The following is a 15,907-nucleotide window of genomic DNA, read 5'->3' on the forward strand; positions in this document are numbered from 1 at the left end:
TGGAACTTTTTTTCTCTTTCCTGGGTGCCTTTGTTTAATAAATACAGTAGCTCTGAAAGGGCTTGGGCTTGGGTAAGGAGTCATTGTAAAGACAGTTATTTCTGAATGCTGAATTTTGTATTCATGAAGAATCACAATATCATAATATCACAATATCACAATATCTTGTTGTAGTATCGATATTCGTATTGTGACAAAAAATATTGCGATTCACCGGTGCATCGGTGTACTGTTACAGCACTATTGATTGGAAGAGAAGGTAAAGACAATCAGTCATATGGTGGTGATTGCATTTCTAAGGTTGATAACTGTGTTGGACTTGTCAGGCCTGTCCACCATAGCTCAAATTCTAGTATCAACCAGTTAAATGAGTTGAACATTCCAGAATTATACTTAGTATGACTGGTAAATTTCTCTAGATTGATAAAACTCAACCGTCCTCAATGCCGAGGTGGTAGCACAGGACATGACTGCCTTATGCATGTACCAGTTGCCACGACAATTGGAGATGATGATGATGACTCGTAGCAAATGAATGCAATTTCATTTTTTTTGTAGTGGAGATTACGACCTATTTGACCGCATCAGAGGGCAGGACATCCGCTTGCTCAAGACACTCAGAGTCAAGTATATTTGTGACTTAATGGTCGAGAAAAAGAAAGTGAAGTTTGGCATGAGGTGAGCATCATCATGAAGGCCTTTGATGATGGACTTCCTATGAGTACAGCCCGGGGGTGGGTGGGACAACCATGGATGTGAAAAGGTCGCGGATTCTCATTGTAAAATTTGAATTAAGGGTTCCCCTAAAGGGGATCAATTTGGGTATATCTTAAGCTTTATTTGACCCCTATATTATTATTAAAGTATCACTTTTTTTTTCGAGTGCAACCCTAAAAGGTATCTTGACAGCAAAATAGGGGTGTTTTGTCCTGCAGACATCCTTTTCACCCGTAAGCAAGATGATGAGCAGCTCTAACATTTTCATATGGGAGCCCCCCCTCCCCCAGTGGGGGATATAGTTTATAGTACTGGTCAACAGGGATATCTGTCATACTTTGACAATCTGAAATGTCTTTTTTGGTACCACTTAGATGTAATAACAAGATGTTTGAGTTTCATATTTTGAAACCACCTATAGGGGTAACAGTGATTTTGAGATAAAGACATTTTTCTGTGCTGGGCTTCCTTTTCCTTGTTCTTTTTGACAACTACATCCATTTCATTTGTACACTCGAGTTCCCTTATATATATATTAAGTAGATATCCTTTTCAGATGTCTCCTCTGATCCACTTACCTCTTCCAGATGCCAGGACTGTCATTGAGTTTTGAGTTACTTGACTTCCAATTTATTCTGTGATAAGAAGTTAATGAACTACAATCATGGTATTTTTTTAGAGTGACATCATCAGAGAAGGTGGACAAGATTCAGCGCTACTCAGACTTTTGTTTATGCTCTGTTCCCTATCCAGGTATTTACATAAAATATGTGTTATTTGTTTCAGTTGTCAGTTATATGGCATTGAGCATATTGACTTAGTTACCTAAGCAGCTTTATATTTTTGTATATTTAGCACATTTTATGCTTTTTATAGACATTTGTTTTAGTTTGTAAGCTTCTTTTTATGTGTAAAGTGCTTTTGAATATTTGATAGTATTAGCGCTATATAAATGTATAATTATAGTTATTAATTATTAATTATTATTGACCGGGGGGAGGCATTAGATAGAGGTTACGTTAATTATGCACTAAGCAAAGTTCTTGCACTATGCGTAAGATTTTTCTTACGATCCTACCCAAAATCATTTAGTAGTAATTTCATTGGCTTGATGTGTATTTTAAATCTTGTGGTTTGTGTAAAAATTAATGTTGATTTACACACACTAAAATTTTGAGCCTATTTGGGGTACAGTGATAAATGAAATTTTACAAAATAGCCCAGGAAAATGTGCAAGTTGATTGGTTAAAAATCATGTTTTTGTGTATAGCACTTAAGCTGTTGATGTAATGATGAGAGAATTTACATTTTAGTGATCAAAGTAAACAAGTTGTTTTCTTTGTAGAAAGCATGCTCTTGGTGTTGCTATTAATTCATAGACTCATAAAAGTTTGGGAGAACTTGAAAAAGCTGTGGAAACACTCACCCTTTGGCTCGTGTTCCCTCAGCATTTCTCATTCTCCCAAACATGCACTTGTGTTTCTATTTAACAATTAGATTATGAGCTTGAGATTTCTATTTTGCGATAGTTGACAAGGATGCAACCTGAGTCAACCATCTCCCATAGAGATCGAGAGCAAATAATCTATTGTAATTGTTTTAGTATAAATCTGCTAGTCGTTCAAAACTTTATCTAAATCCTCTTCACAGACACTTTAAAAACACAAGGAAGTGGCCGCCAGTTTGTTAAAAAGCACTCACTCCTATGCTACTCACTAGCTGCAACAGAATAGATAGCCAATCAGAGAACGCCTTTTGTGACAGAATGCTAGTACGTGTAGATTTATACTAAAACTTGACAGAAACATGGTACATGTTTTCCATGTCTGAAATAAGTACTAGATTCATGAACAGTAAATTAATAATTTGATAAAGCTGGATTTTGGACTGCAAATGTGATAAGACAAGTGAGAGGATATTTCTAACTATTTCTAACCTTGATAAGTTAATAAAGATGGTGAATTTTAAGCTCGGTAATGAAATGTGAAGGTGAATTAATCAACATGACACGAGCGTGGGACAAAGAAAAATTCTGAGTCCCCGACAGGAATCGAACCCATGACCTCCTGAACACCGGGCGGGCGCTCTATCCACTGAGCTACGAGAACTCATGGAGAGCAAGCTCATTTAACTGAGTTCATATAAGATAGGTGTCCTGCATACTGCTAGGATCAACGCTATTGAATTCATCGTGAGTAGTGATAAGTCCATGAGTTCTCATAGCTCAGTGGATAGAGCGCCCGCCCGGTGTTCGGGAGGTCATGGGTTCGATTCCTGTCGGGGACTCAGAATTTTTTCTTTGTCCCACGCTCGTGTCATGTTGATTAATTTACCTTCACATATTTCTAACCTTATTTTATCTCCAATAATAGGTTGTGAATTTTTCAGAGATTTTAAGGACAATGAATACAATGCACATGGCTTACACTTTAATTGGCAACAGGTAAAAAAAGTCTCACATATTTTGTAAACTTGTTTGCATTCATTAAATTTTATCTGTTCATTGTTTCTAACCCTAATAAATATGCAATAATTTAATTGTCTTTTTTCTCCTTTTGTAGGACTACGTTGACACAAAATTCAGTGTCCCTGATTTATTATTGAATCACAAGGGTATAGAATGGAACAACTATCAGGTCAGAATTCAGTAAAAATATTTACAAGATATCATGTGACCTGAAGCTCTGGTTTTTAGGGCAAGGGAGAGGACCCGAGGACTTCCTACATATGTATAAAGCCATTCCTTCCTTGCCCTGACAAGCAGGTTTGCAGCCACAGGTGACAGTTTAATGCAATGACTTATATAGAGGTTCTTCCAAAACTAACTCTATTGTGTCAGCACAAACATGAGGGGGTCACTTATTCTGAGCTCTCCTCGTTCAAAATAGACCAACTGAATCTTGACATGTGTACTTAACATAGTGCTCATGATTATGGCATATGGTATGTTAGGTATGCTCACCACATTTGTGACTTTCAGTAACAAATTTTCTCACCCACCACTGGTAGCCATGTCAAGCTGATCGTGGCCGCCTGACCTTTGTTGCAAAATCAAAGCTAAATACCAATAGCGTTACCCTTAAGACTGAAAAAATTGTGAGGCTTGTATGTTACACTGGCGTTGTATAAAAGCTCAAAATCTTTGGATGGGTGGGTGGGCAGCAAAGTCAGCAATTGCATAGGCAACAAAAACAACTGCTTGCTCCAGGGGTCTCATGACCTATACCCAGGTCCCAGCAGTGTGTGAAAAAACATTTTTCATTTACTCAGCCAGTGAAAGATTACTTTTATTCTTGACTTGTACATGTATTATCTTAAGTCACTATATTTTCTCAGTGTTACTTTTTTCCTTTAGTCATGGGACCTTGTGACGTTAACTCAAAACTACCTGCATCTTCTGATTAGCTGTGTTAAAGATGGTAAGTAGCTCATGGGTGTCACAGCTGCGTCACAGTATATTACCAAGAATTCTAGGCATGCAATGCATGTGCACAATGGGTGCAACGCCTTCAGAGTGTTACGTACAGCTAGCTTATCACTTCAGCATTGTAGGCATGCAATGCAGACAGAGGGCACAATGTGTGCAAAGCACAGTGAAGCTCTGTAGCCTTTGCACTCTCTGCATGTCTATATAGTTCAGATGGAGGAATAGGTCCTGACAAAGTCCTACCTTCAATCCTTGACTAAACCTTTGGGCAATGTTAGCATGCTGTGTTCTTACAAGTTGCATGTTGTAAGTGCAACGGTAAACTTTTATCAAACTTATACAGTTGAACCTCCAGTTGTGACCACCTCTCGTAAGTGACCACCTTTCCTCTGCAACCAGTTTTCTAAAATACCAAATTTTTCAAGTCAAATCACTATACATTTGGAACTTCTTTTAAGCGACCTCCTCTTGTAAGCAACCGCAATCACTTTTAGAGTTTGAAATGTTCGTTAATTTGTTTTTAACCTCCTGTAAGGGAGCACTTGACAGATATGGAGCAGAAATTGGATAATAAGGTGTTGTTCCATTCAACTTATTAAGTAGTTTATCAGAAGTGACCCATTGGTTAGGGGCAAGCGCTCTCACCAATGCACCATCCCTGCTCCCAAAAATTCAATGGTTGTAATAAGTGATGTGATGAACTTCCTTGAGAGTCTTTCATTCTTTGCTCCCTTAATTTAGGTGAAGGTGGATTGTTGATTCACTGCATATCTGGATGGGACAGAACTCCTTTATTTATTTCACTCCTCAGAATGTCTCTATGGGCGGTAAGACCCTTTGAACTAAATTATTGTTAGTTTCTTAATGTGTCTACAATGTAGACATGAAAAAGTACCTTCAGATTTACATGTAATTGAATAGAGTGATAAATTTGCTCTGTCATTTATGTTTACTAGGATGGCCGTATTCACCAGTCACTGAGTCCTGCAGAGCTACTTTTCCTTACCATTGCTTATGATTGGTTTCTATTTGGGTAAGACAGTCAGTAAATATATCTTATTAACCAAGCACGAGGGCCATACTGAGAGAATATTGACTGCAGGTCTTGACAGAACAGAGATGAGCGATGGCTGATTTTCTCCCAGTACCTTCCCAAACACGCTTGGTTAATAAGAAATTTATTACACTGCTGGAAATGTTTTGAAAAAATGCCAGTCCGATGTTTTTCCAGTCTGTGATTTTTCAAAAACAATCACGGACTGGAAAAACAATAATTTACTCAACTTCAAGTGCGCAATAGCTGATTAGGTGTACACTCACCTAGTACTGTATGTAAAACAAAGTTCTGTTTTTTTGGTTGTGAGTTGTGACTTGTCCATTTTAAAAAGTTTGTGTACTAACATCTTGCTGATTTTGTCAACAAGCAGTAACTGTTTTTAATTGCGCTGTCGTCAACTTACTGTTCGATTACAGTATTCTTACTATTCTGTTAGTGTTGCAGATAGTGATATCAATTTAACTGTATCTTTTCTGTTTGTCCAAGGCATGGTCTTCCAGAAAGACTCCAGCGTGGCGAGGAGGTATGGTTTGTAGTAGATTAGTATGCCCTTAATGTTCAGATACTTAGGTATAGTGAAGCTTGTTATGCAAGTGTTTTCACAGGATGCAGTAGACTACTTTCTTACTCTTTCTAGATTTTAGGGACTGTTTTTGCTGTGCCTTTAGTCTCAGTTGTAGATGTAGTGAGTGCATCTTGAATATTGTTGTTTGACTACATTTTGCATGCTTTTGATCTTGACTAACTATTTTATAAGTTACGTAAAATTTTTATTCATAAGCGCATTGAGCACTGCTAAATGCACTCAAAAGATGGTGATGTTGTTATTGTTATGTCTCTGGATCTAAGGTGTCACTCATGCAATTGGTATTCAGATTTAATTATGTTGCTGGCTCTGTATTCATATCGATCCCCTGACATTAGAGACTAAAGGTTAGGTAATGATTAAAAATAAGGCTTGGTACATGTACAGGAAGACTCCAATCAGAAGTTCTCTGCTATCTTCTCAAACTGGTCTTTCATTATAACATAAGGACACATTTAAAAACCATTTTCCTTGAAACAACTGTACAGCCAGCTACATGAATAGTCACTAAACATAATTTTTTTGCTCTTCCAGGTTTTCTTCTTCTGTTTCAATTTCTTGAAAAATATAGCATCAGATGACTTTTCTGTGAATTCAACACCTAGGAGGTACTGTGTATTTTTGTGGTTATCTGAAGATACACTGTTATGTCTGGTTAATAGTTAAAGTTGAATTTAACAATAAGATAAGAGCTCAAGTCTTACCATTTAGGTCAGCAGCATTTTGATATGCGCATGCACCAGCATTCTACGTCTTCCTGGACCAAAGGGTGATGTGGCAGTTTGTGTTAAGTGAGCATTTTATTGATCTTTAGTGATTCTTTTAGCCTGGGCGCTCTTCTTATAGGCTCTCAGCCATGGAAGCAGGCTCCATCTAGGAGATGACTGTGAAAAGTGAAAGCTCCTGGATGTCTCAGGCACCCAACAACTGCTCTACAAGGCAGTTGTTAACTATTTCCAGAAAAAAAATATAGTAAACTTGAAGGAGTAGTTATAAAGATGTAGTCAAGATTCCAGAATCACATCATGATTATACATTCAGTTTTACAGTGTCCTTTGTGTATGCCAAGATTTTTTCTTCTTCGTGTTTTTCAGAACCAGTGACAAGCGTAGTGATTCTATTGGCCAGTTTGATCCTGGTACAGTTCTGTTAGGTTAGTTGTGCTTGCTTGGATATTGTTCAGACTTTTATAGCAGATACAATGTTTGTTTACATAAGGTATATCAAAAAGGAGAGACAGTTTGATCCTGGTACAGTTCTGTCAGGTTAGTTGGTAGCCCTTACTTGGATATTGTTCAGACTTTTATAGCAGATACAACGTTTTTTAACGTAAGGTATATCAAAAAGGAGAGACAGAGTTTCATCACGTTTCCAAGCACGAAGAAGAGAGTTTAAAATACAATGTGGAACGGAATATTTTAATTTTTGACGAGCTTGGAAGGGTGTGGATATGTCACGGAACAGTCTCTGGACGACTGTTTGATATTATATTCTCAGTCAAAACTAAAACTAAAGAGAAAACGGCAAAATGTAAGTGTGAAATCTATACTAATTTAAAACCATTCTCCAAACAACGTTATGACAGTGATTTATGTTGTTTTCGCTTGTTGTGTTATTAAATCTGAAATCTGACATCTACATATTGTGTGACTTTGCTTCTTACTATCTTAAGGTGGTACTATGATGAAAATCGCATCTCTCCTATCGCAGCCATTTTAAAACATAAACAAGTAGCCTGTGTGAGAAGAAAACTGCTGTTTACTATATTCAAATATCTCTTTTCGTTCCAGAGATATTCAAGTTTTTAAAATATGCAAATTAGCCCAGTGATGACGTCATACACTCAACAAAATATTGATCAAATATGATGAAAAACAATATCTCAGCCAATTTGTATCAGAAATGTTTGATTCTTTGCAGTAGGATTCTACTAAATATGCTCCACAATATGAGCTTAACAATTTGGTTACCATGGCAACATACTGGGTTCCAGACCTCCTCAATATTAAAGGCATTTCTGGCCACCTTTGGCGTTCCATTTTGATATTTGCAAATGGTGCCTCATATGCTTGATCCAGCAAGCAAATAAATATGTTAGCTCAAGTTTGTGGCCTCGTTTAATGTTTTGCGAGCTGAAAATCACGAACATATTAAAGTCAAGTGGGTGGGGACTGGAAAAGAGTGAGTTGCCATGGGAACAGAATTTTTTATAGCCGAAGGTGTGTTTCCTGTAGAACTATTAACCTACCAAGTTTCAATGGTCTGCGCTGCAAATTGACCAAGATAGCTCTGTTTATATATTTGATATAAAATTGGGTTGAGCGTATGACGTCATCAGTCACCTCATTTGCATATTTTCCACATTTTTCAAACTTAAATATCTCCGGAACTAATGCAGATATTTGCAAACGGTAAACAGCGTTTTTATTCTTTTATGGAATTCTATGTGATACACCTAAAAAATCAAGGGGGAAAAATTTGATTTGTTTACTTATTTATTTGTTTATTTATTTCCTTATCTTGTATTTATTTATATTTGTTTATATTAACAGAGGACCGTTTGTTGCGGGGCAGTAACTCGAGCCTGAGCAGCTGCAGTAGCGTAACATCTGAACAGCGAACAAGTTTTTTCATTGGTCAGGAGATTGCAGAAGATTCTGAGATGGTTCCATCATCATCATTTACCAGGTAGGACATGTCTGGTCAGTGACCTAGCCTTTGGATGGCAGCGAGGCTAGAGTTGACCTTGTTTTGATACATACCTCACTGCTTTTTTTGTATAAAACAAGTTGTTCTGATGCTAACTAGGTGCATTTACATGACAAAAGCAGTGAGGTCTGTATCAAAACAAGGTCAACTCTAGCCTCGCTGCCATCCAAAGGCCAGGTCACTGACTAGACGACTGTAAAATAGTCTATTGAACTCCGCTATTGCAAAACGAAAATTAGTTCGAAATAGTGGGAGTTCGAAATAACAGCGAATTCGAAATAACCGAGTTGTTCAAAGGGAAACTGTGTGGATCCGTGTTATTCCTATGTGTTACTTTCCTACATCAGCTATGTTTTGATGTACCACCCCAAAGGCTTTGACTTTTTAGCTCTTTTGCTCAGAAAATGTGTCTGAGATTTTGCCATTTTGGTCTGAAATTGGTTAACTATGGATATTAGGGAAACCAAGAATTAGTATATTTTAAATACCTACTTATCATTCGCTTGATCTTAAATCATGAAAAGAAAAAAAGGAAAGTAACCGAAAGATGCAATTCTATGCAATGAAGCCCGATTTAATACCTTAGATAGCTGGGCCAAGTCCAAGTCTAAGTCTGAAACTTCAAGGGAGTGGAAAATAGCGTCATGATTTGGAGACCTTCAATCAGGGACAAAATATGTATTGAGATGATTTTTTGCAAATTGTACATTTTCCAACCAAGATCCGTACTTTCCTTGATAAAAGAAACACCTCTTTCGTCAATAGCCACCACCAACCCCTCCCCCCTCCAATCAATGTTGAAACGGGCTTTGGCGATGCTGTCACATGGTCACAACATTGGCATTACACTTGAAGGGAGAAAGTCTGTTTTCGGGTAGTATCTCAACTAAAAAAAAAAACATTACGGAGTACCCGCAAGGAGTGTCATAAGTGTACAGGACACTGTAGCATTGTATTATAATTATTGTTTTCTCAGTTTCCCTAGTTTTAATGGTGCACACGCGGCCTATCATTCTCCACCTCGTTCTCATGCTGATCATGAAGGTCGTCACCAGTCCACCAGTCCGCTTCCAGTTCCTCGTCGGTCAAGAAAGAATTCCAATCCGTGTGATCAAGTACGTGAATTTATTTGTTCGTTTGCTCACTTGTTTGGCCGTTTGTCCGTTTGTTTACTTGCTCGCTTACTCGTTCGTTCGTTCGGTCGTTCGGTCGTTCCTTAGTTTAATGACGATTTGTACGTTGAAGTTTCATAAAGGAATCGTTTGTAGTCATGGAAAATATTTCCTCTCTTTTCAGAAATCATCTTCTTCATCCGTATGTGGAAGGTAAAACGGAATTCAATAAATAAATGTTATATTTATTCTAAAGGGAGGTTTTAGAATGACTTGGCACGTATGTTTACACGGACAACTTTCCTACATAACTTTTCTTCTCTTACAAGTGCACAAGTTCTGTTGTAGTGGTAAAAGTTTCCCGTTTTGTCTCGCTCTCACAAGTTTATACGCGCGTCATTTTCGTTTCTCTTTTGATTCGTACACGATAACTTGTTTTGCTTGCACACTCAAATTTTTGCGTTTGACAACTTCTTTCCTTGCTTGTTAGATTTATTTCCAGTTTTCTCGCCTTTGAAAAGCGCTCAAATGGTCGCGTAACTCTCGTTATATCGTGAAAAAGGCTAAGACCCGAACTGTGTGTGGTATTTTTTCAGTTGGCAGCTGATATCTGGTACAGGAAGTCCAAATGGAACTACCTCTGTGCGGGATTCGCCGATATCCGCGCTAGGTCATGGTAGCAGTACAACAAGCTTGTGAGTTACTTGTTCTTAGTTTCTGTTATTTTATTCCACGTAAGTTTGAAAGTCGTTGAGGTTCGCGAACTGTCTTTTGGTGTTCAAGTGACTGTTGTTCAACCAAACTCCACCTGAATACATCAAGCCAATCAGAACAAACACAAAGAATACGAGCCAATCAGAGCTTGATAATATTTTGCAACCAGCGCTAAGCGCGGGAAAACGCGTTTGAGCCAAGTCACGAGTGGTTTTGGGTTTGTTTCTGATTGGTTGAATTTGTTTCTGGTTGTTCTGATTGGTCAGAGCACGATGCACGTGATTTTGAGCCAATTACAGAGCAGCAAGGGAAACACCTATACTCATCTTCGACACTCAGTCGAAAATTGCTCAAAAAGGCCGAGCAACAGTAGTTTTAATACTTAAAACTTTTTTCTTGAAGTGTACTTTTAAAAGGCTTTTCATTTCGTTGCTTCTCGACAGGGCCGAAAGTGTAGACGAATCCTCCGATCGACAGCTGCGTTTAGGAGCTGTCCGTAGCTTGTTTCTTCAACTATATTTCAAAGCTGTCGGCTGCACGAACAAGTTCGAAACTGGTAGTTCTTTCTCTAGCATTTTTGATCAAGTCACGGAGAAAATACGTGAAGGGTGGGGCACGGTGGTTTAGACCAATGTCCCCTTAACTGTTTCAATAAGCCATATCCTAGACACTTTTTACCTGTGTTTCAAACGAGTCCTAGTGCCCAAACTTTCGTACGGAAATAAGTTATGATTTTGTTCGTAAGACGAGAAAAGTGCAAGAAAAAATCGCTTTAATATGTAAGGTTGTGCACCAAGACTCATTTTGAAACAGAGGTAAGCGAAACTCGGAAATGGCCAATTCAACATATAATGTCAGTCTTAGTACTTTAAATGGAATACCGCATTGACTCGGTTGAGCCCCCTGTGTTCAATAAGCACCCCTGTTCTAATAACGTCTAACAGAACTAGCGCCCTTTTCTCTAATATACCGTACAATTGCCATAACAGGTTGAAAAATTACACCCAGAGCTGAAAAGACTTAATAGATTAAAATCTTCCGATTTATTTTAGCCCTTATTGCAGACATTGTTTCTCATCCTATATTTAGGTACTCTCAGACATTTTTGTTGTTCACTTGCATTGTGTTCAGTTTTGTCAATTTTGGAAAGCTGTGAAGTACAGAATGATGTTTCTTACATGATTCTAAATTGTTTCAGGCACAAAATGCCTTGGAAATATAAGCCAAGCCATTTTTGAAAGCAAACCTCCTAAAAGTTGACTCAGCAAGAATCTTTTTTTAAACAAAGTCAGTCCAGAGCTTGTTATGGCAATTTTACGCTTAAAAACTCTAGTTCTGTTCCACAGTATTGAAAAATTGAAATTTTTGGTGACTTGAGTTTTCGTTTGGCCCAGGGTCAAAACATCACTTAAGTCCAAAAAACGAGCATACAAAGTAACCTGCTCACTAATGGTTTAAAGTAGAATTAAACTGAGAAATTAATTTATAATTTTCTGATGAGCTCTATATTTCTTTCGCGCGATGGTTGACTCGGGCTGCGCCCTTGTCAACAAGAGTGAATAATCCAATTGTTTTAGTCTAAATCTACTAGTCGTTCAAAACTTTATCTAAATCTTCTTCACGGACACTTCGAAAACGCACGGAAGCGGTCGCCAGTTTGTTAACAGGCGCATACTGCTAGGCTACTCACTATCTAATTAACAATTAGATTATTCGCTCTCGATTTCTACGGCGTGATACGCCCTCGTCAACCATAACGCATAGAAATCGAGAGCGAATAATCTAATTGTTTTAGTATAAATCTACTAGTCGTTCAAAACTTTATCTACATCCTCTTCACAGACACTTCGAAAACGCCAAGAAGCGGTCGTCATTTTGCTAACAAGGGCACACTGCTGTGTTACTCGCTATCTGTCACAGAATAGATAGTGAGTAGCTTAGCCCATCAGAGAACGGCATTCGTAATAGAACACTGGTAGATTTGTACTAAAACAGAATAGATGGTAAGTAGCGTAGCTAATAAGAGCACGGCATTCGAGATAGAACGCTAGTAGATTATTCTAAGAGCAAATGGACTTACGGCCTTACACTCAAACCAAATGAAGCGTTCTCCTCAAGATTACATTAATAAATTGATTATTTGAAAATTGAACCCCCCCCCCCCCCCCAACTAGCGGGTTCAATATTCAAATAATCAATTCATTAATGTAATCGTGAGGGGTACGCTTCACTTGGTTTGATTGCAATAGCCTCCAGAGTTATAGGTCAGTAACTAAACTAAGTGGGCAACAAGAGAGGTTGAAGGGTTAGAAGGTAATCCCTCCCAAGTTGAGTTTAGATCAATCCAGGTGTCGAAAATCCCAGAAGGGTCTAGAAATACTTAATCCTGTGATCCAAGCCGCGTAACACGCACCTCATCTTCCTCGAAAACATCCACGCAACGCGCGTGGTGACGTTATCTGCGAAAGAACAGGGTACCATGTCTAAAAATAACTTGATAGGCGAGATGAACTTCCACACCCTTCTCCTGCCGTCAACTGTTAGTTCTCGAAATAATTTCTCCACACACGGGAAGCCAAAGTTATCGATAGCTAAATTTTTATTCTGGATCTTTAGAACTAGCTTTCCCTGCCCATGTCAAATCTCTCGTTGCATTTCCTACGTGAAGGGGAACTTTAAAAAGTTTGACGATTTTAGACAAAGTAATTTTGAAACTAGCAAAATAGTCTTATTTGTAAATTGAAACTGGGGTCTCCAATTCTTTTTGAGAGCAAAACTAAATGGAACATTCAGGTTTCCAGGATCTCTAAATGTAACTTCAAGTTTATTCAAAGAAATTTATGCAAGTTAATTTATTGACGAAGGTACGTTTTACACTTAGAACGTTGAAATATTATTTTGAAGTTTTTTTACATCTAAAAGCAAAGAAGCTATGATTTCTTAATATTTGTTCAAAAATATTCCGCTTCCGCAATTGTTACGAAAGTGTTATTTTTGTGCACGATATTCGTACGAAAATGTCGACTGAAAAAGAATGAGAGTCAATTTTTTGATAACTGTGGAGGGCCTCGTGGCTACATGGGACTTCAAACAATCAAGTATTCTATGAAGCCATCACCTTTTACGCCTTATAGCTTTTCCATGAAAGTCGGAAGTCCGTCGCACAGTCGGCAGCTCGTCGCTAAGTCGAAGTCGGTTGTGAACGAACTCGGAAGTCCCTTGTGAAGTCGAAAGACCGTCAACGTGAGCGACGATCGCCACGGAAAGGACGATTTATTTGAAGAGAGTCGGAGTTTTACGGTACTTTTCATTGGACCAAAACTTCAGAACTTTCATAACGAGGCCAGGACAAATGGCGCGGACATATCCTGGGAAACTTTCCGGAAAATACGAGAATTGCCTGATTTTTGATTTGTGAACCACATTTTAGACCGAAGTAACTGACCGAAAATTAGCGAAATTCCGGGAACAAAATCAAATGAAACGGAACTTCCCTGTAAGGGGTTTTAGTGCTTTGGTACACCTCGCGAGGTTGCAGAGCTTTCAGGAATTCCAGAAAATTCTTCTTCGAAAATTCAAATCGGAATTTTTGGTCAAATGGAAAAGCGGTCGTTATATCAGTTTAGTTAGATTTCCTTGAAAAAGTTACTTTGATTTCTGAAAAACGCGGCTAATTCTATTCAACGCAACTGGCGTCTGTCTGTTTCGTTCGAGACAAATCAACCCTTCTTTCTGCGCGGCTTGTCTCGCGAAGAGGAATGTGTGACCAACCTGACGAAATGTCTGCGAATACATACCTGACCAAACTTTTTAAGGTAGCGCGTGAAAACCAGTAAACAATTATCACAATGTACAAGGTAAAGGTACAAGTTAAATAGTGGGAATACCTCTCTCTTACTTAACAATTTATTCAGAATCTGATTTGTTGTGTCACTTGCTAGAGAGTTGTTTCGGATAGTTTCGGTGCCTACTCTCAACACAAAGTTAAGGCGATGGCCTCGCTTTTTGTGTTGTTTCTGCTGATGAGGTTTATCGATTACGTATGTAGTGTGACTAGAACTGAAACTTGGGACGAAAATACCCATAAAGACGGTTATCGCTAATACAGGTCTAAAAGCCAATTGAGTTTCAAGTTCCTCTTGTATTTAGTTTTTTCAAGGCCAATGTTTTGTGGAGTTTGGCATTGGTGAAACTCAGTTTGAGAGATCAAAAATGTAATCAGAAAACTTCACTGAAATTTATGAACAAATCAAAATTCACGCTTACTATCAACTTGTTCGTCGACATAGCACAACAGTTTCTTTAGAAAGTAAAAGCCTTGCGGTATTAGCTTAATCGTCTTTGAGTGGGGGTCGGAAAATATATCACTGATTAATCATGCAATTAACTTTGTGTTATTTTATCACTAAGCGTATTTACTGCTTGAGATATAAATTACTTGACCTACTAGACATCAAAGTTATCGTTTTATGTGGTACCTCGTTGAGCATCTCGCATCACCTTTACCTTAATTCTGATGGAGAAGAATAATTTTGTTACATTCAGTGAAACTCGTGTCAAATGAATAAAACTTACGGAAATAAGACTGAAGAAATTGAGTTGTTTTTATATTAAGAACTGGAACTCTTCAGGAATTTCAGTCAAGGGAATATACAATAGTCGAGAAAGGAAAAAAAAAATTAACAACAACAACAACAATAATAACAATAATGATAATGATAATGATAATAATAGTATGAAGGGACTAGTTCCCAAGAAACAAAAATTCGAGGTTGTTTCCTTGGAATCTTCACGGCTAATATAACAATGTAACTAGGAATGGTGGATGAACTAGCATTTTTCTTCGCTAGACCGAGACAATTTGAGTTTTCAAATACTTCGAAGTGTTTTGAGTGCGAGCGCGAGACGTTCAGACATCATTTATAAAGACAAACAGCAAATCAGGGCATCCAGACTTTCTTAGCCTTGTAGAAAATCGAGAATACGAGACAACTTTGTCAAAAACTGCGAGACGTACATACCGCTCAAAAAGAGAGACTGTGAGACCCGTGAAATTCGTCGAAAAATCTCCGAGACCCAAGGTTTTTGAAGGACCATTGTATTCGCCACCCTTAATATAACTGCGGCCTGAATGTGACGGCCTGGTAATGACCCAGGAATAATAAATGGCAAGGATGTGACGGGTAATGGTGACTTGCGTTAAGTCGAGTTGTTAGCCTCTCTGGGAGCGTGCATGTACGTGTGCGGCATTTTGAAATTATGCAGTTAGACGTAGGAAATGTGAATATTTCCGATCAATTAAGTTCAGGCGCTCTCTACCTGGTAGACTTTCTAAAAGTCCTTTCCAATAATTCTTCCCTGGCCTGTTGATTTCGCCCTCGCGACTTCGTCGCTCGAGGGAGATAAATAAGTCAAGGATTAAGGAGAGGTCGACTTGTGGCAAGTCTAACTATCTGGGAACAAGTCTAAGAACTGGTACACCGAGCGTCACAAATTCCAAAGAATTTGAGCAAGAACCCAATCAGGAACAGACTATTAACACACGCAGAAATCTCCCAACACCTGACTGGCTCAAACCTCCTGGC

The 15,907-nt window shown here is 38.3% G+C and overlaps 1 protein-coding gene across 1 annotated transcript in view; it reads left to right on the forward strand.

The window, feature by feature from the left end:
- The window catches only part of LOC110042768 (phosphatidylinositol-3,5-bisphosphate 3-phosphatase MTMR14-like), a 17,726-nt gene extending 2,810 nt beyond the window's left edge, over positions 1-14,916 (forward strand). Inside the window, exons 7-21 of the mRNA XM_020748135.2 lie at positions 559-678; positions 1,397-1,470; positions 3,090-3,160; positions 3,279-3,353; positions 4,073-4,136; positions 4,886-4,971; positions 5,101-5,177; positions 5,688-5,724; positions 6,322-6,395; positions 6,882-6,940; positions 8,340-8,475; positions 9,473-9,611; positions 9,793-9,821; positions 10,205-10,303; positions 10,766-14,916. Of these exons, the coding sequence (XP_020603794.2) occupies positions 559-678; positions 1,397-1,470; positions 3,090-3,160; positions 3,279-3,353; positions 4,073-4,136; positions 4,886-4,971; positions 5,101-5,177; positions 5,688-5,724; positions 6,322-6,395; positions 6,882-6,940; positions 8,340-8,475; positions 9,473-9,611; positions 9,793-9,821; positions 10,205-10,303; positions 10,766-10,949 (1,324 nt within the window). The 3' untranslated portion in view covers positions 10,950-14,916. The remainder of the gene's footprint in view (positions 1-558; positions 679-1,396; positions 1,471-3,089; positions 3,161-3,278; positions 3,354-4,072; positions 4,137-4,885; positions 4,972-5,100; positions 5,178-5,687; positions 5,725-6,321; positions 6,396-6,881; positions 6,941-8,339; positions 8,476-9,472; positions 9,612-9,792; positions 9,822-10,204; positions 10,304-10,765) is intronic.
- Positions 14,917-15,907: the final 991 nt, after the last annotated feature.

Source organism: Orbicella faveolata, unplaced genomic scaffold (assembly GCF_042242905.1).
Source record: "Orbicella faveolata isolate gen_17 unplaced genomic scaffold, um_ofav_v1 contig_48, whole genome shotgun sequence".
NCBI lineage: Eukaryota > Metazoa > Cnidaria > Anthozoa > Scleractinia > Merulinidae > Orbicella > Orbicella faveolata.